The 25,130-nt window shown below is 39.0% G+C and overlaps 1 protein-coding gene across 2 annotated transcripts in view; it reads right to left on the bottom strand.

The window, feature by feature from the left end:
• Rbbp8 (RB binding protein 8, endonuclease) overlaps positions 1-25,130 on the bottom strand; it is a 99,867-nt gene that overhangs the window by 5,476 nt on the left and 69,261 nt on the right. For both annotated transcript variants that reach the window (XM_045135148.1, XM_004654828.2), the window contains exons 9-17: positions 23,870-23,967; positions 21,571-21,683; positions 18,125-19,013; positions 17,918-18,044; positions 15,231-15,319; positions 13,552-13,663; positions 8,613-8,753; positions 4,327-4,396; positions 1,847-1,943 (exon numbers count right to left, since the gene is read on the bottom strand). In XM_045135148.1, coding sequence (XP_044991083.1) covers positions 1,847-1,943; positions 4,327-4,396; positions 8,613-8,753; positions 13,552-13,663; positions 15,231-15,319; positions 17,918-18,044; positions 18,125-19,013; positions 21,571-21,683; positions 23,870-23,967 — 1,736 coding nt within the window. The remainder of the gene's footprint in view (positions 1-1,846; positions 1,944-4,326; positions 4,397-8,612; positions 8,754-13,551; positions 13,664-15,230; positions 15,320-17,917; positions 18,045-18,124; positions 19,014-21,570; positions 21,684-23,869; positions 23,968-25,130) is intronic.

The following is a 25,130-nucleotide window of genomic DNA, read 5'->3' as shown; positions in this document are numbered from 1 at the left end:
CTAGGACCCATGTTAGCCTGATGCACAAGGGGGTGCATGCATCTGGAGTTCGGTTGCAGTGGCTGGAGGCCCTGGTGAGCTCATTCTCTCTCTCTCTGCCACTCTCAAAACAAACAAACAAACAAAAAAAACCCACAAATTTTTTTTTTTTTTAAAGTGTATTATAGTGCTGGGGTTGAGAGTGGGGGGAGGTAAGAGGCATACTTCAATTGTCTGACAGATAAAACAGTGTCTTGTTCCAGGGAAATGGGACAAGTTTTGAAAGTAGAATCAGTGAGATTTGCATAAATACACTTCTGATGTGCAAAATGTACGTTGTGATTAACAAGATCATTTGTTGAAAACAAAAAAAAAAAAAACAAAAAACTAGGAGAGCAGTAAGGTAGGGAAATTGCCTGTAGAAATAGTGTTTGCTTTTGAACACGTGCAATTTGACATTACAATCATGTATCTGCATGTATATTCTATGTTTTGAATAGACAATGAGATAAAGTTACAAGCTATGAGCATGCAGGTGATATTTAAGTATATAGGATCTGTACTTTTACTTCTTTTACCATAGAGCAACCTCCCCCCCCCCCCCAAACACACATTAAACTACTAGAAACCCTCCAGGGAATGAAACAATTGCTTTCAGTGACTGGCAGCATGGAAAATGATTACTGAGAAAGAAGGCACATCAATGTGTTATGAAAACTGGTGATAGGTAGCTTTGTTTGTATTGCCAAATTGCTTTTCAAAACATGACCCTTATTTATATTCCCACTGTGAATGTGTAAGAGCTTCTCACTATAACCTATTCATACTTTCCTGTGTGCTTTGGGGTGCTTGGTTATCAAATTTTCTAGCCCGCATTTGTTAAAGGGGAAACTGAAATGGGAAAGTAAGATGCTGGAGACAAGCCTCTGACAGCTAGTGGACAGCAAGGCGAAAAAATAAAAACAGCACATCTTGGGCTGCAGATGGCTTAGTGGTTTAAGGCGCTTGCCTGCAAAGCCAAATGACCCAGGTTTGACTTCCCAGGACCCAGGTAAGCCAGGTGCACAAGGTGGAGCTTGTATCTGGAGTTCATTTGCAGTAGCTGGAGGCCCTGGTGTGCCCATTTTCTCACTCTCTCCTTCTCAAAAAAAAAAAAAAATTGACAAAACAATAACAACAAAAAATAAAACCAAAAAGAAACCCCAACCAACCAAACAAACAAAAAGAAAACCCAGCCGTCTTTAGATATCAGATGTGCCTGGGACCACTTAGTGATGGGACAGTTAGGCACTAGAGCTGACTACTTCAGCATCTGAGAGGGCAACGTACAAAAGGAAAATCTGACTGTTCTAAGGATGAAGCAAAACATACTCATTACATTTTGATCACCAAGGAAAATACCTGGGAAAAGATTGTACAGCAGTTCTGATTAGTTTCAAAGGTGTTTTTTTTTTTTTTTTTTTGGTCTATCTGATTTTTTGGAATTGATAGTAAAAAGATTCTGTAATTATCAAAGTTTCCCCTAATAGTACATGTATAGGAGTCTTTGCAAATGACTACAGGAAAAGACAAACAGCATAAATGTCTTAAACTAGTACTACAAAGTTAGGCTTGAGATTCACTTATAGTAAGAGAAAATGGGGTTTACATTATCATGCATTTCTCATCGATTTATATTCTTTAAACTTTTTAATATTTATTTTATATTTATTATATAGTCATAGACAACATACTCTTTATTCCTTTTGTTACTACTGGCACAAGCAGGGTCCTGGGTATAAATATGGCTTTTATTTGTGCTTTTTAAACCATGCACTTAGGATCTCTAAAGATATACTTTTTAAAAAGTATTTACATTAGTACTTACAATTTCACATTCCTTACATGTGTGTCCAAGCAATTTCCGTCGCTCTTCTTTTTTCCGAACTACCTCAATATGAGGAAAATTTTGTATGCTAGTCTCCCTATGGGAAAAATTAACTGAAGTTAAAATTAACCTATTTGCTACTGTAAAATCTTCGGTTTAAAAAAGCTGAGAACGCAAAAGAAAAATAATCTACCATTTTATTCATTAAATTTGAGATATTTTATTTGCTTATTCACAATATCAAGAAAACAACCCTTTTTCAATACTTACCAAATGCCAAGTATTTTTAAATTAATGTTTTAAAAATTTATTTATTTGTAAACAGAGAGAGGAGACAGACAGGACAGAGAGAGAATGGGCACACCAGGGCCTCCAGCCATTGCAAAGGAACTCTAGACGCATGTGCCACTTTGTGCATCTGGCTTACGTGGGTCCTGGGGAATTGAACCTAGGTCCCTTGGCTTTGCAGGCAAACGTCTTAACCGCTAGCCATCCCTCCAGCCCTTAATTTTTTAAGTTAGCATACAAAGTAATGGGTTTCACTGTAGCGTCTTCATACACACTTTACTTGTATTCATGCCCTCTTCCCACATTTGTTTTGTTCCCCTGGCCCCCTTCTTGCCGGCCCCCTTCTGCTTTCACGTCGTAGGCTTGTTTTTCCGTCCTCTCCTACGTTAAAATGTCTTCTTCCCCTTATAATGGTCCCGCTTCTAGTCTTATCTCTCACACACATTTAAATCTAGGTTCTGCATATAAGAGAAAACAAGCAGTACTTGTCTTCATGAGTCTGGCTTATTTAGCTTTGCATAATGATTTTTTCAGTACCATCTATTTTCCTGCAAATGTCATGATTTCATTTTCTTCACGACTGAGTAAAATTCCACCATGTATATATACACCATAGTTTCTTTATCCATTCAGTTTCTGATGGACATCTAGGCTGGTCTTATAACTTAACTGTTGTGAATAGAGCAGCAATAAACATGACTGTAAGCATTTTTGTGATTGGACTTAGTCCTTTGGTATACACCCAGGAAGGGTGTAACTGGGTCATATGGTAGCTCCATTTTTAGATTTAGATTTTTTTTTTTCATTTTTAGATTTTTGATACTGATTTCCATAATGACTGCATCAATTTACATTTCCATCAGCAGTGTGTAAGGGGATATCCTTGTAGCATGTGTTGTCTTATTATTTTTTTTTTTTTAAATAATAGCCATTCTAACTAGGGTGAAACGAAATCTCAAAGCAGCTTTAGCATTCCCCTGACAGCTCAGGATATTGAGGAAATTTTCAAATATTAAATGGCTTCTTGCATTTTTTTTCCTTTTCGGGACTGTTTCTTTTTTTTTTTTCTGACAGGACTGTTAAATTAGTTTATTTGCTGCATTTATTAATTGGGAGGTATTTTTGATGTTAATTTTTATTTTTTTATTTTATTTATTTTGAAAGAAAGAGAGAGAGAGGGAGAGAGGGGGTGAAGAGAGAGGAGGAATGGTGAATGCTGCCCCTGAGACTTATGGGGCATAGTATGTCTGCCAGTTTAAACCACTAATATTTGGGTGGTTTGTACTACAGCACTGTGGCGGCAGCTACAGACAGGGCTAGAAAGATGGCTTAGTGGTTAAGAAGCTTGCCTACAAAGCTAAAGGACCCAAGTTTGAGTCCCCATGACCCATGTGTAAGCACATACATCTGGAGTTCATTTGCAGAGGCTAGAGGCCCTGGAGTACCCATTCTCTCTCTCAAATAAATTTAAAAAAATAAAAAAATTCCCAAAGTTCAAAGTAAAATAGAAGATAAATATGATATTTTGAGGTTGGAGAGATGGCTTAGCAGTTAAGGTGCTTGCCTGTAAAGCCTAAGAACCCAGGTTCAATTCCCTAGTACCCATGTAAGCCAGATGCACATGGTAGTGCATGCATATGGTGTTCATTTACAGTGGCTGGTGGCCCTGGTACACACATTCTCTCTATATCTGCCTTTTTCTCTATGTGAAATAAGTAAGTAAAAATAAAATATTTAAAAGTATGGTATTTGTAATAATATTTCTGCATAGGAACTATTACTGCTGTTTAAAAATGAGTGGTTTTGGAAAAATAGTCCTTACATGTAAAATTTGTGATTTTTTTTCAGTTTATTATCAAAAAATTATATATATGTGTTTTTCGGGGTAGGGTTTCACTCTAGCTCAGGCTGACCTGGAAATTACTATGTAGTCTCAGCGTGGCCTCAAACTCACAGCAATCGTCCTACCTCTGCCTCCCGAGTGCCCGGCAAAATAAATAATCTTTTTTTTTTTTTTTTTGAGATAGGGTCTTGTTCTGTAACGCCGGTTGCCCTCAAACTCATGGCACAAGCCTCAGTATCCTGATTAATACTGTATTTAATCAAAGTAGCAATTATCAGCTTAAGAGATTTTCTTTGACAAAGACACCTCTGTGGTAATTCCAATCACATCACTGACATTACTCACTCACCTCTCACAGTCTTTAAAATATGGCTCCACAAATGCTTTCTGCTTGGGTTTATCTTGCTTATCACCATGTGCTGTAAACAAAACAAGCATGCCAAAGAATTTAGCTCACTTGGAAAAAAATATGACATATACTAAAATTCCTCTATATTAAAGTGTTTCAGAGGCAACCCATTTAAATTTTGTTTTTCACTTATAAAATGAGGAGGGTGGTGACTTTCTCACTTCAGTTACTATACAGCTGAAAACCATATCTCACAAGAGATTTTAGATTTTAAAAGAACTATCTAGGTATCTGTTACTATTATTTGGGGAAAAAAACAACAAAAGATATCTTTAGTACACTTCACTGATCTGTCCTGCTAATTTGTATAATGTTATGACTAGCAAAATAAAAAGATTCAAGCATTTTATCAAAAAACTGACAATGAAATTGAAGAACAGGAGCTCAGACCTTGAACTGCAACATGTCTAGACTCAAACAGTCAAAGAACAAAAAGTTACTGGCAATTTGCTAAGTTCTGAATATGCACTACAGAACAGAGTCCTCACAGAATACACATTTAGAGTGAGGGAAACTGACATGAAGCAAGCAGATAAACTAAGGAGGTAGACGTTCATGTCAGACGCCATTTGATAAATGAGATGTCAGCCATGGGAAGTGGTAGAGAATGTTACAGGCAAAATCTGGAGATTAGAACAAGTGTGTTGTATTATAGGGACTAAGAGAATGCCAGTGCATCTGAGATTTAACGCAGGGAGAAGCGATGGAGATGAGGTTAGAGGTAGGTAGGTACCAAATGATGACAGGCCTTGGAGTCCAAAAGACAGTCTGAATTCCACTTTGTGTAATAGGAAGTCACTGAAAGTAATAGTAACATATCTATCCTCCCATTTTCCATACATAGAACTTCCAGCTACTTCTCACCCTTTCCAGAATAAGATTCTGTCAGTCTTTTTAATCAGTTTAATCATTTCAGTATGTGAAATGGTATTCAATCTCTGATGCCCAATAATGCTGGCTTTCTGAGTTCTTAATCTTCATTTAAAGAGCTTCTAACCAATAATAAAATGCAATACAATTTGTATTTAAAATTAAGCTCACTTTGATATTCTGAACAAAACAGATTACAGAGGAGATATAACTGATTTTTAAAACGACTGGAAGTGGGCGTGGTAGTTCACGTCTTTAATACCAAAACTTGGGAGGCAGAGGTTGGAGGATCGCCATGAGTCTGAGGCCACCCTGAGACTACATAGTGAATTCCAGATCAGCCTGGGCTGAAGTGATACCCTACCTCAAAAAAGGAGGGGGGGGGGGCTGCTGGGGCTGGGAAAGTGCTCTGTGAATAAAGTGCTTGTCTCGCAAAAATTGAGTTTGCTTCTCTGGAACCTACTACATAAGATGCTGGCCATTATGGCATGTGTCTATAATCCCAATGCTGGGAGGCAGAGATAAGAAAACCCTGGGGCTCCTTGCCTAGCCAGTCTAGCTGTATCAATGAGGGACTGCCCCAAGGAGTAAACTGGAGCAATGGAGGAAGATATTTGATGTCGACCTTGGCCTCCACACATGTGCGCCCAAACATTTGTGAACACACATACATGCACACTATACACACAAAAAGAAAACAAAGAGCAGCTGGGAGGCCTGCAAGAGAACAGGTAAGAGCATGGTGTAGACGGGGGTGATGATGGCTGGCACAGAGGAGTGAGGAAGTGACAGAAAAGAAGCTTTGAAGATGGCACTGCCTACTTAATAGACTGAGCATGAGAGTGAGGTGAAAAATGACTCCGTACTTCCTGGGCTCAACCATACTGGCCTGCTTTGCATGTCTTCCTGGGTGAGGGAGACTTGGTAAATGGCACCCCAATGGGTAAGCATACCACAATCACAATTGTAAGTAGCTCCTATTTATTTTGTATTAAAACTTTCATTTGAGTATGGACACGGTGGCTCATGCCAATAATGTCATCACTCAAGGAGGATTGCTATCACTGTCATTTTCAAAGCCTGATGGGGCTGGAGAGATGTCTTAGAAGTTAGGCACTTGGGTGCGAAGCCTAAGGACCCAGGTTCGATTCACCAGTACCCATGTAAGCCAGATACATAAGGTGGCACATGCATTTGGAGTTCTTTTGCAGTGGCTGAAGGCCCTGGGGCACCTATCTTTTCTCTATCTGCCTCTTTCTCTCTCTTAAATAAACAGGGGTTGGAGAGATGGTTTAGTAGTTAAGGCATTTGCTTGGGAAGCCAAAGGACCCAGGTTCAATTCCCCAGTATCCATGTAAAAAGCCAGATGCACAAGGTGGCACATGTGTCTGGAGTTCATTTGCAGTGGTTAGAGGCTTTGTGTTGTGGGCATTGCTAGGCATAGGCTGGAGCCTTTAGGATAAGGCCTGAGCTGCCAGGCACAGCTAAGGGCTAGGCTACAGGAGGCCACTCCCTCTCCAAGCCCAGTATACCTGAATTGAGGCTTGGCTCATAGCCCTGTGACTTTAGGCCAGTTGCCTAGGAAACTCATTATATGGTATCATCCAGCAGCCTTCACACTGTAGGTCTTCCCACCATGTAGAACACCTGACTCTACCTAAGTGCTGAAATAAATATTCCTAGGCAAGCAAACTTTGAACCGCCAATCCCCTTAGGACCCTCTTCCTATGCACTCCCTTAACTGCTTATAAAAACCCATTTCCAGCCAGACATGGTGGCACATGCCTTTAATCCAGTACTTGGGAGGCAGAGGTTAAGAGGCTCGCCAAGAGTTCGAAACCACTCTGAGATTACACAGTGAATTCCAGGTCAGCTGGACCAGAGTGAGACCCTGTCTTGGAAAACAACAACAACAACAAAAAAACCCAACCATTTCCCTGTTGAATAAACTGAGCTATTCCCTGAGGTTGTCTCCCAGGTATTTTTCCCACTGCGCTCACAGCCACTCAAGACCCTGCTCTCCACGGTTGCCTGGACGCCTTTGGGAAATGGCAGCCCCAAGGATCCAGGGACCCCACAGCCTTGGTGTGCCCATTTTCTCTCTCTTGCTCTCATATAAATTAATAAAATATAAATTAGAAACAAGTAAATAAAACATTTTCAAAAGCCTGATGGAGCATAACCAAGGTATAAAAAAGAAGAGTCAATTATAGTGGAATGTATGTCCATTTAAATTGGTTTAAGACAGGGCTGGAGAGATGGCTTAGCAGTTAAGGTGCTTGCCTGCAAAGCCTAAGGACCCATGTTTGACTCTCCAGGTCCCATGTAAGCCAGATACACAAGATGACACAAGCATGCAAGGTCACACATTCATACAAAGTGGCACACACATCTGGAGTTTGACTGCAATGGCTAGAAGCCCTGGCACACCAATTCATGCTCTTTCTCCTTCTCATAAGAAAATTACAAACAATGAGCCTAAATTTTCTGCAAATCTTAATCCCACTCTATTACAATTATTGATTAAATTAGCTAAATGAAAAATTAAAGTTTCTCACATCTTTAGTTTTTTAAAAAAAATTATCTATTTGAGCCGGGCGTGGTGGCGCACGCCTTTAATCCCAGCACTCGGGAGGCAGAGGTAGAAGGATTGCCGTGAGTTCGAGGCCACCTTGAGACTCCATAGTGAATTCCAGGTCAGCCTGGGCTGGAGTAAGACCCTACCTCGAAATACAAAACAACAACAAAAAAATTACTTATTTGAAAAAGGGGGGGAGAGAGAGAGAGAGAGAGAGACAGACAGACAGATAGATAGGAAGAGGAAGATACAGAATGGGTGTGCCAGGGCCTCCAGCCACTGTAAACAAATCTAGAAGCATGTGCCACCTTGTGCATCTGGCTTACATGGGTACTGGGGAATCGAACATGGGTCCTTAGGTTTTGCAGGCAAGCACCTTAACTGCTAAGCCATCTCTCCAGACACGTTTCTCAGTTTTTTTTTTTTTTTTACAAGCTTTCTGTATATATTCTAAAGAAATTCATGCCACGGAACCAAGATTATTTTCTTAGCCGTTATAAATACTGCAGTTATACAACATGCTTACATAAGGAGGAATGAAAATTGTAAATGCCTATGTAGGGAGTGCAAGTTGTAAGACAACTCTCTGAGCTGCTCTTTGAAATTCTTTTATTAGCTTGAACTTGTTTTGAAACTTAAAAAAGGGAACAGAAAAAGAAATTGACATAAAAACATGAAACTCTAATGGTTAGTATACCTTATCAACTCTATTAACTACCTTGATAACTTAATGTAATGAACTCAGTGTGATGGAAAAGCCATAATTAAAGAGCCTTACTGTTGGGTTTCTTTGTGGCCACACACAATTCTTCTTCCTGTACTCCTTGGGGAAAACCATCAGCTGGACAGGATTCATATTCTTCATGTGTTGTCCGATCAAACATATCTTCCAAGCTGTCATTCAGTTTCCCTTCTTCAGCTACATAAAAAAGCACTAGCTTAGAACAACAAGCAATTTTTGGTTTTCTATGGCACCCAATATGTAAGTTGTAGTAGTAAGAGCCATAAATAATGTAAGGAGGTTGGGCGTGGTGGCGCACGCCTTTAATCTCAGTACTTGGGAGGCAAAGGTAGGATGATCGCCGTGAGTTTGAGGCCACCCTGAGACTACATAGTGAATTTCAGGTCAGCCTGAGCTACAGTGAGACCCTACTTCGAAAAACCAAAAACAAACAAGCAAACAAACATATGTAAAAGATGACTGCCAAGACTGCCAATGTAGTGAGCTGTGAATGGGTATCAAACTATAAAGTGTGTAATTCAGTGTTAAGATACTATTTTTGCATGTGTGAAGTACATATGGGGAGGCCAGAGAATAGTGGTGTCTTCCTCTGTCACTCTTAAGCTTTGCCTCCTTGAGAGAGAGACTCGCTGAAACTGGAGATTCCAGTTTTGAGCCTGAGATTCTCTAGTCCCCGTTCCTCTCAGGACCGGAGTTAAAGGAGTATATGGCCATGCCCATCTGCTCATGTGGGTGCTGGTAAATCAACTCAGGGCAAACCAGGCCCTCTAGGACCCTTATGCTTGCACGGCAAGCATTTATCCACTAAGCCATTACCCAGCCCCTAGAGATAATTTTGATTTGTTTTTGTCAGAGAGAGAGAGAGAGAGAGAGAGAGAGAGGGAATTGGTACACAAGGAACTCCAGCCACTGAAATCAAACTGCAGACATGGGCACCATCTTGTATGCAAGTGCAACCTTGTGTGCTTGTGTCACCTCGTGTATCTGGCTTATGTGGGACGGGAAAGTTGAACATGAATCCTTAGGCTTTGCAAGCAAGTGCCTTAACTGCTAAGCCTTCTCTCCAGCCTGATAATTTTGATTTTTTAGAAAATATTTTGTTTATTTATTTGAGAGGGAGAGAAAGAGAAAAAAAAAAAAAAAAAGAGAGTGAGAAAGAATGGGCACACCAGGGCCTCCTACACTGCAAACAAACCCCAGACACATGCACCAGTTTGTGCATTTGGCTTTACGTGAGTACTGGGGAATCAAACTCAGGATATTAGGCTTTGTAAGCAAGAGCTTTTAACCACTGAACCATCTCTACAGCCCAGGATAATTTTTAAAAACACAATTATAATACAGGTTTTGGGTCTAATTATGAAGAATATTCTTTTAATGAATACCTGTAAGTAGAGAGGCATTTGTAGGTACACATTCTTAAAAAAATGGTTCTAGCCAGGTGTGGGGGTGCGTGCCTTTAATCCCAGCACTTGGGAGACAGAGGTAGGTGGATCACCAAGAGTTCAAGGCCACCCTGAGAATATAGAGTAATTCCAGGTCAGCCTGGGCTCGGAAAAAAAAAAATATGGTTCTGGCCTGGGTGAGGTGGTGTGTGCCTTTAATCCCAGAACTTGGGAGGCTGAGGTAGGAGGATCACTTTTGAGGCCACCCTGAGGCTAGAGTGAATTCTAGTTTAGCCTGGGCTAGAGTGAGACCCTACCTTTAACATATGTAATTAAGTATTAAAAAAAAATTAAACCATGAATCATACATTGTATCATAATTCTTACAAACTATATACAAAGCAATTCTCTCTTCTCTCTCTCTCACACAAAATAAATCAACAAAAAAATAATTAAAACAAAACAAATAGCACACAAGGCAAGAATAAACTCCCAAGTCTTGGTGGTTTGGAACATTTACAGAGTCTTTACATGATGATTTTATGTGTTGTCTTGTGAAGAGACTATTCATTTTTGCTGCTAAGGATATCCCTCATAAAAATTAAAGTTTGGGGGCTTGAGAGATGTCTTAGTGGTTAAGGTGCAACCTAAAGACCCAGGTTTGATTCTCTAGGTCCCATGTAAGCCAGATGCACACTGTAGCACATGTACCTGGAGTTTGTTTGCAGTACCTGGAGGCCCTGGTGTGCCCATTCTCATGCACTCTCTCTCCCTCTCTCTGTCTCTAATAAATACATAAAATAAAATCTTTTTTAAAAAATTAAAGTTTGGGACTTGGGAGATGGCTCAGTAAAGACACTGGCTTGTAAAGCCATCTTGCCCAGGGTTCAATTCCCCAGTTCCCATGTAATAAAGCAGTCACACAAAGTGGTGCATGTGTCTGGCGTTTGTAGAAACAAGAGGTCTTGGGGCACCCATACTCCTTTCCCTCTCCCTTTCCTCTCTCTTGCAAATAAATAAAATTATTTTTTAAAAATAGTTTTTTTCTATCAGCTCATATATAACTAATAAGAAACTGTGAGAGATAGAAATCAGAATGAATGGTGAAAACGCTGTATAAACTAGAAATGTATAATTAACAGATATTAAAATCTCTATAGAATTTTACTTGCCTTGTTTTTCTAATGAAACAGCAAAAAAAAAAAATCATCTTTCTTCAAATACCATTAGCATGTGGTAGTATAAAATTGATAGAAACAATAAATTTAGTACCTTATCTACTATGTAAAAGTGCTAAATCCATCTTTAGAGGTCTAACTACATTTTCTACTACATAATCATAGTTTAAATACCAGAATTAAAAATAATACAAAAGCCAGGCGTGGCAGTGCATGCCTTTGATCCCAGAACTAAGAAGGCAGAGGTAGGAGGATCGCTGTTAGTTCAAGACCACTCTGAGACTACGTAGTGAATTCCAGGTCAGCCTAGGCCAGATTGAGACCCTATCTTGAAGAAACCAAAAATAAAAAATTAAGAAAATAATATTAATAAAAAAACAGAACACCACAGTTTAAGAACAGTCACAGAATCAGTTTTCTATCAAGTCAGGCCAGAGCTAACTAGCGAAGAGTGCTCAGCATAAAATGACAACAGCTTCTTATCCCCAGAACTCCAACATCCTTATCTGGATTTTGTTGCCCTGAACACCTCATCATGTATCATATTATAGATTTACTTGTTTTTATCTCATTCTTTAAAAAAACTTTAATTTAATTTATTTATTTGAGAGACAGAGAAAGGAGATATAAAGAGAGAAAGAATGGGAGCACCAGGGCCGTTACCCTGCAAACGATATCCAGATGCATGCACCACCTTGTGCGGCTTACATTGGGTCCTGGGGAATCAAACCTAAGCCCTTTGGTTTGCAGGCAAATGCCTTAACTGCTAAGCCATCTCTCCAGCCCTTGCTCCCATTATTTCAATAAGTTCCCTGAAATAAGAACTTTGGTCAGTACCAGGGTTAAAAATAATACAAAAGCCAGGCGTGGCAGCACATGCCTTTAATCCCAGCACTCGGAAGGCAGATAGGAGGATCGCCGTGAGTTCAGGGCCACTCTGAGACTACATAGCGAATTCCAGGTCAGCCTGGGCCAGAGTGAGACCCTACCTCGAAGAAACAAAAGACAAAACAAAAAGAAAAAGATGTTTCTAGCATCTAAAGCAAGGAATGTAGGGAACCTGCAGTGTGGTGCCTACAAGTCCTTCAAAAGTTCCCACCTGTTTTGGGAAATATCCAGGTGTTAGGCAAAGAAGTAACAGACGCTCATTATAAAAAAAAAGTATAAATGTCTACTTTGATTAAATCCTCCTTTTTTTGTACAGGCAGAATATGATAGATTAAATCAGGATACACACATATTATTCTTGCTCATTTGTAAATCTATATTAATATTTCTCTATAGACTTCCCCTTTCTTTACCAAACTGCTTTAGAAAATCCTAGCCTGACAGCCAGCGTTCAATTCCCCAGTATCCATGTGAAGCCAGATACACAAAGTGGTACATGTGTCTGGAGTTTGTCTGCAGTGGCAGAAGGCCCCATCATGCTCACATGCTTACTATCTGCTTCAACAACAACAAAAAAAGTCTAAACCAGGGATGAACAACCTCCTTATTAAAAAAGATAAGGGGCTGGAGAGATGGCTTAGTGGTTAAAGCGCTTGTCTAAGAATCCAAAGGATCCAGGTTTGATTTCCCAGGACCCACATAAGCCAGATGCACAAGGTGGAGCATGTGTCTTGATTTCATTAACAGTGGATGGAGGCCCTGGTGCACCCATTCTCTCTCTATATATATTTCTTTCTCTCTCTTAAATAAAGTAAATAATTTTTTTTTGTTCGTTTTTTTCAAGGTAGGGTCTCACTCGAGCTCAGGCTGACCTGGAATTCACTATGGAGTCTCAGGGAGGCCTTGAACTCACGACGACCCTACCTCTGCCTCCCAAGTGCTGGGATTAAAGGTGTGTGCTACCGCGCCAGTCAAATAAGATATTTTTAAAAAGATTAAAAAATAAATATTTCAGGCTCAAGGAGCCATAAGGTTTGAACCAACTACTCACTTCTGCCTTTGAACAAGCAACCATGGGGACCACATAAAACAAATCAATGAGGCTACGCTCCTAAAAAACTTTATTTATAAATCATCACTGGCTACAGTTTGTTGACCCATATAAGACAATTTAATTCCTGAAAATTATTAAGGTTAAATATTTTTGTGTGAAATAATCAACCAGAGATTTCCTAAAGATGAACATAAAATTAACAGAGCAGCAGCTGGACATAGTGGTGCATGTCCGTAATCTCAGATCTCAAGAGGTTGAGACAGGAGAATGGCAAATTCAAGGTTAGCCTGGGCTACATAGCAAGACTACTGTCTGAGAAGCCAACCAAACCAAAATGATACCACTCTAAATTAATAGAGCATGAAAAATACCTTGTTTATGAGTTCGTTGGGCTTATCAGTACAATGGCATAACTACAAAGTTTGTTCAACATTTTGATTAAAGTAAGCAAAAATCAAGACAAATCTTACTTGGACTGTTTCCTTTTTGCTCTTGCTTCTTCATCTTTAAGAGGATGGTTTCACTGACCAATGTGCAGTCCATGTCTACAGTCTCCCCTCCTAATTTTGCCTGACTGCCACCCTGGATAAATGTTTTAAAAAGTCAACATTTTAGCAATTATTCCTCCCTGTTCTTGTACCTACTTTGACCAAAAATTTTGGTAAAATATACATAATATAAATTGTTAATATTTTTAAGCATTTAAGTTCTATTTACTTTTATACCTTAGGTTTTATAGCCTATAAAACATTTTAGTTTCAATATATAAGCACTGTTGTGGTTTGAATATATGGCCCCAGAGACTCAGGCAGTTTTGATAAAGATTAAACTTACCACTTAAGTCCCTGGCAGGCAGATCCCTGCTGGGAGGTAAGGTGAGGGGTGTCACTGGGGGTGATGTTTAGTCCAGCCCTACTAGGGGTGTTCAGAGCCACTTTGAGCTCTGTCTGTCTGTGTTTGCTGGTGTTGGTTTCCCTTTGTCTCTCTGCTGTGGACACTACAGTGAGCCAGGTTCTCCCACCACGGTGAAACGTCCCCTGGAATTGGTAAGCCTGAAATAACCCCTTTCCTCTCATGAGCTGCTTTTGGTCAGGTGGTTGTCCCAGCAACAAAAAGATAACGGCAGCTAACACCTTCTTTGAGTGGAGGGAAAGGAGGTCTGTAGCCTAAAAGGGAGACTTATTTACCACTAAACTCTTCTGAGTTTTTCTTTCCTTCTCTAATCAACCTTATAGTAAATGAAAAACAATGTTCACTGAAATTAGTTTTTTTTAATAATCAAATTTGATTTTCTGGTGGGTATGTTATTCTAGCATCTATTAAATAATTTGTCATTAATGTGCCACCAAATGAAAATGAACTTCTCAAACAATATAGAACCTGAACAAAACAAAAAAAGCATTTCTACTATGAATTTTAACCGAATTAAAAAAAAAAAAACCCACAGTACTTAAGCAAGGCATGGTAGTGTGTGCCTGTCATCACAAAATTCAGGAGACTGAGGCAGGAAGATTATGAGTTTGAGGCCAGTAGGTGCTATATGAGACCCTGTCTCAAAAACAAACAAACAAACAAACAAACAAACAAACAAACAAACAAAAAACACAGGCATATGATGAATTATTTTGATAAAATTTAAATTAAGATATGCAATTAGAATTTTCTGTTATTTAAAACCCTTTATTAAAGTCTTATAGCAAAGGCCTTCAAAGTCAAAAAAGTATTATTATTCTTTCAACAATGCCAGAATGTTGAAGAAGGAGCATATTCATACCTTTTTTTTTTTAAAAAGTAAATAAAAGTTTTTAAAGAGCATCTTCATGGGCTGGAGAGATGGCTTAGCAGTTAAGTGCTTGCCTGTGAAGTCAAAGGACCCCAGATCGAGGCGATTGCCCAGGACCCACGTTAACCAGATACACAAGGGGGTGCACACATCTGGAGCTCATTTGCAGTGGCTGGAGGCCCTGGTGTGCCCATTCTCTCTCTCTCTCTCTTTGCCTCTTTCTCTCTCTGTCGGTCACTCTCAGATAAATAAAAATAAAAAATACATTAATAAAAAGCATCCTCATGCCACAGAGTGAACAGGAAAGGTTGATTAACAACCCACAGGAGAAGAGGACACAGACTTTACCTTTCTTATTTCACTTACCTTGGAATCTACCACAGTCACATCCATTTTATACTGAGAAAGGTCTGCTCCAGGATCTATACTCCACTGGATATTTTCAAAGGCTGCATCTTACATAAGGAGGGGAAAAGGACAAAGGAAAAACTGATCTGAAAACTCATCACTTTAACATATTAGGGTACATGCAGAGTTGGAGGAAATACTTTACAAATCAGTCTGGTGAAGGTCTTCCGTCTAGGTCATACAAAGAACTCTTAAAACATATACTGTAGACTGGGCTTAATCCCAGCACTTGGAAAGTAGAGGTAGGAGGATTACTATGAGTTCAAGGCCACAATGAGACTACATAGTGAATTCCAGGTCAGTCTGGACTAGAGTGAAACCCTACCTCGAAAAACAAAACAACAACAAAAATAAACATATATATACTTTAAAAAATAACTCAATGGCTGGGGAGGTGGCTTAGTGGTTAACAGTGCTTGCTTGCTGGTCTGGCCTCATTCTCCAGTACCCATTTAAAGCCAGATGCACAAAGTGGTATATACATTTGGAGTTCACTTACAGTGGCAAGAGGCCTTGGCACCCTCTCTCCCTCTCTTTCAAATAAGTAGTACTTAAAATGGACAAAGGATCTAAACAACTTAAATGGCAAACTGAAAAAATGTTCAACATGATCAGCTATCAGAAAAATAGACACTAAAGTAAGATACTAGTTTATACCCACTAAGATGGCTGGAACCAAAAAACTTGGTAACACTTGGCTTGTTCAGAACTGAAACACACATAGTGCTAAGAGGGAACATGAAATGGCTGGGCTGCTTCGAAAGCCCCTCAAAAGTCAACCAGAGACCTGGCACATGGTCGACAAATTCCACTCGTAGGCAACTTGAGAAAGAATGAAAATATGCATCTCTCCAAAAACTTGTACGCAAGGGTTCATGGTGGTATTGCTCATAAGAGCAATAACAAAAGCAAATTTTTATTAACTTGTGAATAAATCATAGTGGAAATTTTATTTGGCAATATAAATGAAGTATTGATATATGCTACATATGCTACAATATGAATACAAATTGAAAACATCATGGCAAATGAAAGAAGTTCTAAGATTATATACTGACTGGACCATCCCTATTAATCTAAAAACTTCAGAATAGTTAAATATGAAGGACAAAACCTTGAGACCATAGAGACAGTTGTATAGCTCTGAATATACCAAACACTTTGCACTGGACACTTTAATGGGTGCTTTTCATGGTATATAGTTTATATTTTCACAAAGTACTTTTTAAAAGTTAACATTATATTACATTTGGAGATATATGTGTGTATGTAAATATAATACATGTCAATTATTAAATTTATTAAATTATTAAAGAACATGAAGTTGACTAATACCAGCTCCAAGTAAACTACAAAAGGTGCATATATATGTATTATGACCTCGAAGTGGGGGCACATGCTTTTAATCCCAGACTTGAGAGGCAGAAGTAGGAGGATGACTGTGAGTTCAAGGCCAGCCTGGGACTAAAGAGTGAGTTCCAGGCCAGCCTGGGTTAGAGTGGGACCCTACCTCAAAAAGCAAAACAAAACAAAACAAAAAAGCTATGGAAGAAACAGGGAAGAAAATGAAAAAAACATTTTCATGCAGATACTAGAATACTTGCTAGAAGAAAAACTAAAGAATGAGTTTCAGGAAAAAGGAAAATGAGCAAAGAATGAAAGAATAACTTGCTAATACAACAACAACAAAACCTCATTGCATATAAGTATAGAAATAGCTAGAGTCTAGAAACAAAAGGATTCCCTTATAACAGTAAAATTATGAAAGATTACATATTTATATTAGGATAAACTGTTTTAAACTATTTAAAAACCTATGTATGGGGGCTGGAAAGATAGTTCAGTGGTTAAGGTGTCTGCCTGTAAAGCCTAAAGACCAAGTTTGATTCCTCAGTACCCACGTAAAGCCAGATGCACAAAGTGGATGTATCTGGAGCTCACGTGCAGCGGCTAGAGGACCTGGCACGCCCATTCTCATTCTCTCCCTTTGTTTCTCTCTGCTTGCAAATAAATAAAAAAATTTAAAAACCTATGTAAACATGTATGGATATGCTTACAGGTAGATACACAAATAAAACAGTCTGCCTCTGAGATGAGGAATAAGATTTAGATGACAAAGTTCTCATTTTTATTTTAAAAATTTCATATAGTTGGGGGCTGGAAAATTTCTCAGTGGTTAAAGGTGCTTGACTACAAACCCTACTGACCATTTCCCCAAACCCACGTAAGGCCAAATGAACAAAGTAGCAGATGTGGCTAGAGCTCGTTTTCAGTGGCAAAGGCCCATTCTCATTCTCTCTCTTGAAAACAAATAAATATATATTTTTTAAATGTATACTTGGACTGTAGCCTAGTGGTAGAGCAGTTGCCTAGCATGTACAACTGTATAGTTTAAATTTTTTGTAAAGAAAGTTAAGAAATAACCATAAAATAAATAACTATGCAAAATTACCTATAAACACAAGTACCAAAATATTTCAATTCATTTTTGCAAAAAGCACAAGAGCAGAAAAATAAACCGATGAGAATCACACTACAGACAGAAATATGCAGGAAGAAATAAAATCTATGGCCCCAAACAACTTCCTCATAGACTGCAAACAATCCCTGATTAAAGAGCAGACATCCACTCATGGTGCACATACCTTGGTGGTTCTGCAGAGACTTCGTCTTAGTGATTCTACAGGGATTTAACTGAAGAACTGATGCAAGTTCACACCCTCTGGGGCCTGACCTGTTTTTAGTTTTTATTGGCTCATGAGAACCAGCTCCCTAAACAAAAACAACTATTAGAACCTAGGTAAAATCACAAACAAGAATTTAATCAAAATCCTTGAACATTTTACACAAACCTTCATGTTGTCAAAAAGATTCTCCGTCTCCAAACTTCCATGTGGACACAGAGGGATTTTGAAGACAGGATTCTCTTCTTTGATTTGTAATGGTGTTTTATGGTCCGGAGAGAATTTACTTGAGGACTGGAGGGTGCTCTCCTGTAAACAGGACTCCTGTGGGGCATCTTTGGCTCCCATGCAGCTTTCACTCAAGGCTCTACGGCCTGAGGAGGAGCCCTTTGGAGTGGGCTTCAGAGCCTCATAAATGGTAACTTGTTTAAGTTTGTTTTTAGAGGTCTCATTTCCGTAGCTTTTCTCTTGACGCTGAACTACTGAAAACCGATCAGAAAGATCCAGAGGTTTATCCATCATGTGGTCCCCATTCATGGGAAACTGATTATCCATTGGAAAAGGGAAAGTATTTTCTTTATCAAAACAGGTCTGGGGACAGTTTTCTTCATGGTCACTTTCTTCCTCAGTCTTCTTTCTCTTGGATGCTCTGCTTCCCAGTGATTTCAGGGCCATGCAGTGTTTATCAGAAGCACCATCTCTAACATGATCCATGCTCTCCTGCTCGCCTCGGCATTCACTTGCATTTTTAGTTATAAGTACCTGCTTATTACACGACTGGCTAATGACCTTGTTCATCTCAGACCCAAGACTATGCTGTTTGAAAAGGGCAGTGTCTTCAGATTTTGATCTAGTTTTCTCTGATCTAGAAATAGGAATGTTACTAAAAGGAGCTGTTTTCAGAAGGTTTTTTTTCCCAATGTCTAAGAGAGAGGGGGACAAACTTGTATTCAAGCCCAAATGACTTTTTACAACAGAGGTAGCTCCAAATACAGGCGATGACACCCGAGTAGTTAATTCTTCCTGGGGAGGAGACTTGGCAGTAGAATCTGAAGACCTAAATAAATAAAGTGGTCAACTTTTTCTCTCACTGAAGAAAATAAGAGACAAGTGTAACACACTCCCCCTCTCTCTCTCTCTCTCTCACTCTGCTGCCCAAGCTGGCTTTGATCTTATGGGATCAAGTGATTCTTCACCTCAGCTTTCTCAGAAGCTGGAATAATAGGCATGTGCTACTGCACATGGCTTCCTATGCACAAATCTTTATTTAAGGGCTGGAGAGATGGCTTAGCAGTTAAGGTGCTTGTCTGCAAAGCCAAAGGACCCAGGTTCAAGTCCCCAAGATCCATGTTAACCAGATGCACAAGGTGGCGCATGCATCTGGAGTCTGCTGGCAGCAGCTGGAGGTGCTGGTGCACCCATTCTTTCTCTCAAGTAAATATATAAGAGCTGGAGAGATGGCTTAGCAGATAAAGTGCTTGTCTGCAAATCCCAAGAACCCAGGCTCAATTCCCTGGTACCCACATAAGCCAGATGTACAAGTAGAGCATGCCTCTGGAGTTTGTTTGCAGTGGATGGATGCCCTGGTGTACCCATTCTCTTTCTCTCTCTGCTTCTTTCTCTCTCTCCAATAAATAAGTAAATAAAAATATTTAAAAATGTTAACTTAAATAATCAAAATAGGAGTTTTGGAGATGATTCAGTTGTTAAAGTGTTTGCCTTACTTGCAAGCATGAGGATCTGAGTTCAATCCCCAGAACCCATGTAAAATTGTCTGGTGTAGTATGGCATATGTGTAATCCCAGTTCTGGGGAGGTGGAGAGAGGTGCATTCTTAGAGTTTGCTGGCCAGTGAGAGGCCCTGTCTCAAAGGAGATAAACACCCTACTGAGGTTGTTTTTGGCCTCCACATACATGTGCCAACATGTGTACCCACATAAACATGTACACACACACACACTTAAAAAGTAATTAAAATAACTTCATTATATGAACAAAAAATTCCACTGAGGAACTGTATTATGAAATCTTATGAATAATTCTAAGAAACAAAATTCCTATAATACATAAATTGATGTTCTACCTGTCTTTAGTAAAACAGGTAACTGTATAAAGAACTGGGTTTAAATGTGAAGATAAGGGCTCAGTAAGGACTCTGAGTATAGCTCTTAACAGCTACAGGACCTTTAATAAACCATCTAACCTTTCTAGAGTTGTATTTTCATACTTTTAAAGAAACAGGGAAAACATAATAAAACCTGCCTTAATGAGTTAATATAGTGAAATATTAAGTGTAACATATATATGTATGTATGTGTGTGTGTGTATGTGTATATATATATATGTAGGTATATATATATATATATATATATATATATATATACACATACATATATTGAAAACCAAGAGCTGGGTGTGGTAGCACATGCCTTTAATCCCAGCACTCAGGAGGAAGAGGTAGAAAGATTGTTGGGAGTTCAAGGCACCATGAGATTACACAATGAATTTCAAATCAGCCTGGGCTACAGCAAGACCCTACCTCAAAAAATGACAGAAAAAAAAAAAAAAAGAATAAAACGAGCAAACAAAAATACTCTATAAATATAAGTATTACTAGCTTAAAATAATGGATATTCTGAAATTAGTAAAACTTAATAAGCAAAAAGCAACACAATCTTGGAAACTCATCCAAACTTATAATTGCAATTTGCACATTCAATGATTAAAAACACAGAAGAGACGGTAGGAGTAGAGGAAGAAGACTGGAAGCTTATAAATTCTACTGGATGAGCTGCAAAATGTATCTAATAATAAAATCTAATCTCTACTATAATGCAGAAAAAGCTCAATTGGTCAAAAACTGTACACTATTTTTTTTGGTAGGGGTGGTAGTAGGATTTGAACCTAAACCTTGTAGAGTCTATGGAGACATACTCTTAAGATATAGGGACTGGCTGAGCATGGTGGTGCACGCCTTTAATCCCAGCACTCAGGAGGCAGAGCTGGGAGGATCGCCAAGAGCTTGAGGCCACCCAGATACTACATAGTGCATCCCAGGTCACCCTGGGCAAGAGTGAGACCCTACCGTGAAAAACATAAAGCAAACAAACAAAATACAGGCTGGAGAGATGGCTCAGCAGTTAAAGGCACTTGCTTGCAAAGTCTGATGGATAGGGCTTAATTCCTCAGTACCTGCATAAAGCCATAAAATAAAGTGGCACAATGTCTGGACTTTGTAGAGACAGAAGACCCTGGCATACCCAAACTCTCTCTGTATGCCTCTTTCTCTCTAAAATTAATTAATTAATTAAGGCTGGAGTGATGGCTAAGTGGCTAAGACGCTTGCCTATGAAGCCTAATGACCAGAGTTTGATTCTCCAGTACCCATGTAAAGCCGGATGCAAAAAGTTTTTTTTTTTTTTTTTTGGTAGCAGCTGGAGGCCCTGCCTGCCCATTCTTTCTCTCCACTTGCAAATAAACAAAAAATAAAATAAAATAAAAACATAGCTATAACAATAAACTGTATATTAAAGAGAAGGGTTTAACTAAGTAATTTAATTGTACTGTGCTTTCACCAACAGCCTACACATTTTTAACCCAAATGCCCTAAATTACCTTAAACTTCCTTCACTAGTTCTTGTAGAGTCCTCAAAAGGCTGGTTCTTGTGACCTCCTTCCAGACAGTGGTAGAGTTCATCACCAAGAGGGCTCATAGGACCCTGAGGTTCCTTCAATAGCAAAATATAAAATACACTTATTTAATGGAATGTTAATAAGTACCACAATATAGCCAACTCTTATAAATATGGAAGGTGAAAGAAACCAGACTGAAAATTCATAATATATTTATATAAAATATCCACAATAGGCAAATCTATAATGATGCAGTGCAGACTGGGGCAGTTTGGAGTGGGGAGTAGAGATGCAATGTGTGAGGGGTATGGATTTTTCTTTTGGGGAACAGGTAGTATTTGCATATTATATGCTATATACTTCTAAATTGTGTGTGTGTATATGTGTGTGGGTGTGTATATATATTTTTTAAAGGACTTTAAAAAAGATTTTTATTTATTTATTTATTACAGACAGAGAGGGAGAGAGAGAATGGGTGCGCTAGGGCCTCCAGCAACTGCAAACAAACTCCAGATGCATGCATCACCTTTGTGCATCTGGATTACATGGGACCTGGAGAACTGAGTCTGGGTCCTTAGGCTTCACAGGCAAGGACCTTAACTGCTAAGCCATCTCTCCAGCCCACTAAATTGTATACTTTAAAATGATTAATTTTTTATTTAAATATCACAGTAAAAATATGAAGCACACAATTTTAGAGAGCAGCCACCAATATTGTATTGAATACTATGTATATCTACTACTGCATAGGAAGCTAGTTCCAGAACACATTAAGATGAAAGAACAAAGACGTTCTTTAGAAGTGTTTCCGAAGATTTAAAGTGCACACAAGCCAACTGGGCATCATATTAAAATGCAAGCTCAGGGCTGGAAAGATGGCTTAGCACTTGCCTGCAAAGCCAAAGGACCCAAGTTCAATTCCCCCAGGACCCACATAAGCCAGATGTACAGGGTGGCACATGTGTCTGGAGTTTGTTTGCTGGAGGCTCTGGTGTGCCCATTCTCTTTTTCCTTCTCTCTCTCAAATGAATAGAAATAAAATATTTTAAAATAAAATAAAATACAAGCTCAGTAGATGAGACTGTGCCTCTAACAAACTCAAGAGCAATGAAGATGCTACTGACCTATGATCACACTAGGACCAAAGACTTTAGACATCAGGTCCCTTAATATACTGGTGTCTAGACTACTGACTTATTGGGTTAATGGCAGGAGAAAATTAGAAACCATAAAAATACATGTAAAGTTCAAAGGTAAAAACTATTATCACTTGAGGATGGATTTTAAAAAGGCAAAAATCTAAATGTAATGAAAACCCAATTTAATTTTTAGAAATTCAGTAGCAAGCCAACTTTGCAAGAGCAAAGGAGTAGTGCCATTTGAAAGTTGTACCACTGCTTATCTATATTATAGTGCAGGGGGTTAAACCCAGGTTTTATTAACGGGAGACAAGCATTTCATTACTGAGCTACACACTTAGCCCTTCAAATTGTGCCAGAGCAAAATTTAAGACTGAAGAATTCACCTTTTCTATTTTCTGAAGATCAACTAAAGGAAAAAAAAAAAAAGTAAACTTGCCGGATATGAGAAAGTACTAAAATAGGGCTGGAGAGATGGCTTAGCAGTTAAGCGCTTGCCTGTGAAGCCTAAGGACCCCGGTTCGAGGCTCGATTCCCCAGGACCCACGTTAGCCAGATGGACAAGGAGGCGCATGCGTCTGGAGTTGGTTTGCAGTGGCTGGAGGCCCTGGGGCGCCCCCCCCCTTTCTCTCTCTCTGCCTTTCTGACATAAATAATTTAAAAAAAATTAAAAAAAAAATTAAAAAAAAAATTTAAAAAAAAAGTACTAAAATAAGAGAAACAAAGTCATGGGTTGATCTTTGATCTAGTTCCTAACTATCAGTTTTAGTTGAAATGGTGTGCTCAGTAGGCCGTTTTCCAAAGCAAATACAGGATTGAAAGATGTTAGAAACACCCATAAATTCTATCAGTTTAGGTCTTATACAGAATGAACCTTGTGAGAAGGAATATGAAACAGGATTTACAAAATAAATCCTGCAAGCTGTGATTACTCCCCTAAATTTTTACTGAATCCATGCCTCAAGAACTTATTTTGGGACTGCCTGAGGTGGATAATATAAATGGACCTTTCTAACTTTAGATTTGTTCCAGGCATTTATCCACTGGTCTTTGTATAAAATGACTTTTCTCTTGCTCAATTCTCTGAGAACAGATCTAAGCAGACATTAACATGTTCATATTATCATCAAATAATTACTTACAGATTCTTCTTGAACACTAAGTCCAAGTGTTTCAGCAACAACTGTCGCTAAGTTAAAAGATGATTTATCAGTGCGATAATTGCTTGTTCCACATGTTTCTAAAATAAAAAAAAAATCACACAATTGTAGAAACTAGATATATAAAATTCATGGAAGTCAGAAAACTAAAGGAATCACTTTCTCAAACAGAGGCAACAGATGTGTTTTCTCAAGAAGCTTGGGGCTAGAGAGATGCTCAGTGATTAAGGGGGGGCATCAGGCTTTTAATGGGATTGGTGCATATTTTGTCCTCTCTTCTCTGTTCTCCTTCCCTTGTACTTCTTCCTCTTCCTCTTATGAGGGCCAGTAGTTCGTTTGCAGTGGCTAGAGGCCCTGGTATGCCCATTCTCTCTGTCTGTCTGTCTCTCTTTGATTGCAAATAAATGAATAAAAGTATTTTTGAGCTGGGTGTGGTGGCGCATGACTTTAATCCCAGCACTTGGGAGGCAAAGGTAGAAGGATTGCCATAAGTTCGAGGCCACCCTGAGACTACAGAGTGATTTCCAGGTCAGCCTGAGCTACAGTGAGACCCTACCTTGAAAAAAAAAATATGTGTGCACATGTGTGGGGTGTGTGTGTGTGTGTGTGCGCACGCGCATGTATGTGTAATATTTTTTTGAAAAAGAAGCTTGGGGCTACACTTCAAAGGTTTAAAAAAAAGAACATGTATTTTCTAAAGAACAATTTACATAAGAATATGATAAAAAGTACATTTAAGAGGTAGTTTACACATACGGGAACCCTAAATCTGCTCTGATAAATAACACAAAATGATGTCTAAGGGCACCCTTAAGAGAAAGGGGAGCTTGGCAATTTAACTAGATTGGGACAGAAAGTAGAATTCTAAGTATCTTCAAGGGTCCAGATATATGAAATGACATTGCTTGTTCAGAAACTATACGTGGTTTAGTTGACAAGAATTGAATCACAGAAGGTGGAAGTAGATCATGAACGCAGACAGTCAGTTACAGGGAAAACTGTGCTAAGGAGTTCAGAATGTCTCCTGTGGACAATGAAGAGATAGATATCCAATAGGTCTTTTTCCCCCATGGCAGTGTCTTGCTCTGGCCCAGGCTGACCTGGAATACCTCTGCCTCCCGAGTCCTGGGATGAAAGGTGTGGGCCACTACTCAAACCTTTTTGATTTAGGTAACTGAAAGACAGGTATAGTGTCATTAATGGAGACTATAAATACAATGAGGCAGAGTAGGTTTGACCGAAA

The sequence above is a fragment of the Jaculus jaculus genome, chromosome 15 (genome assembly GCF_020740685.1).
Source record: "Jaculus jaculus isolate mJacJac1 chromosome 15, mJacJac1.mat.Y.cur, whole genome shotgun sequence".
NCBI classification, from domain to species: domain Eukaryota; kingdom Metazoa; phylum Chordata; class Mammalia; order Rodentia; family Dipodidae; genus Jaculus; species Jaculus jaculus.
This window is presented reverse-complemented; position numbering and strand designations above follow the sequence as displayed.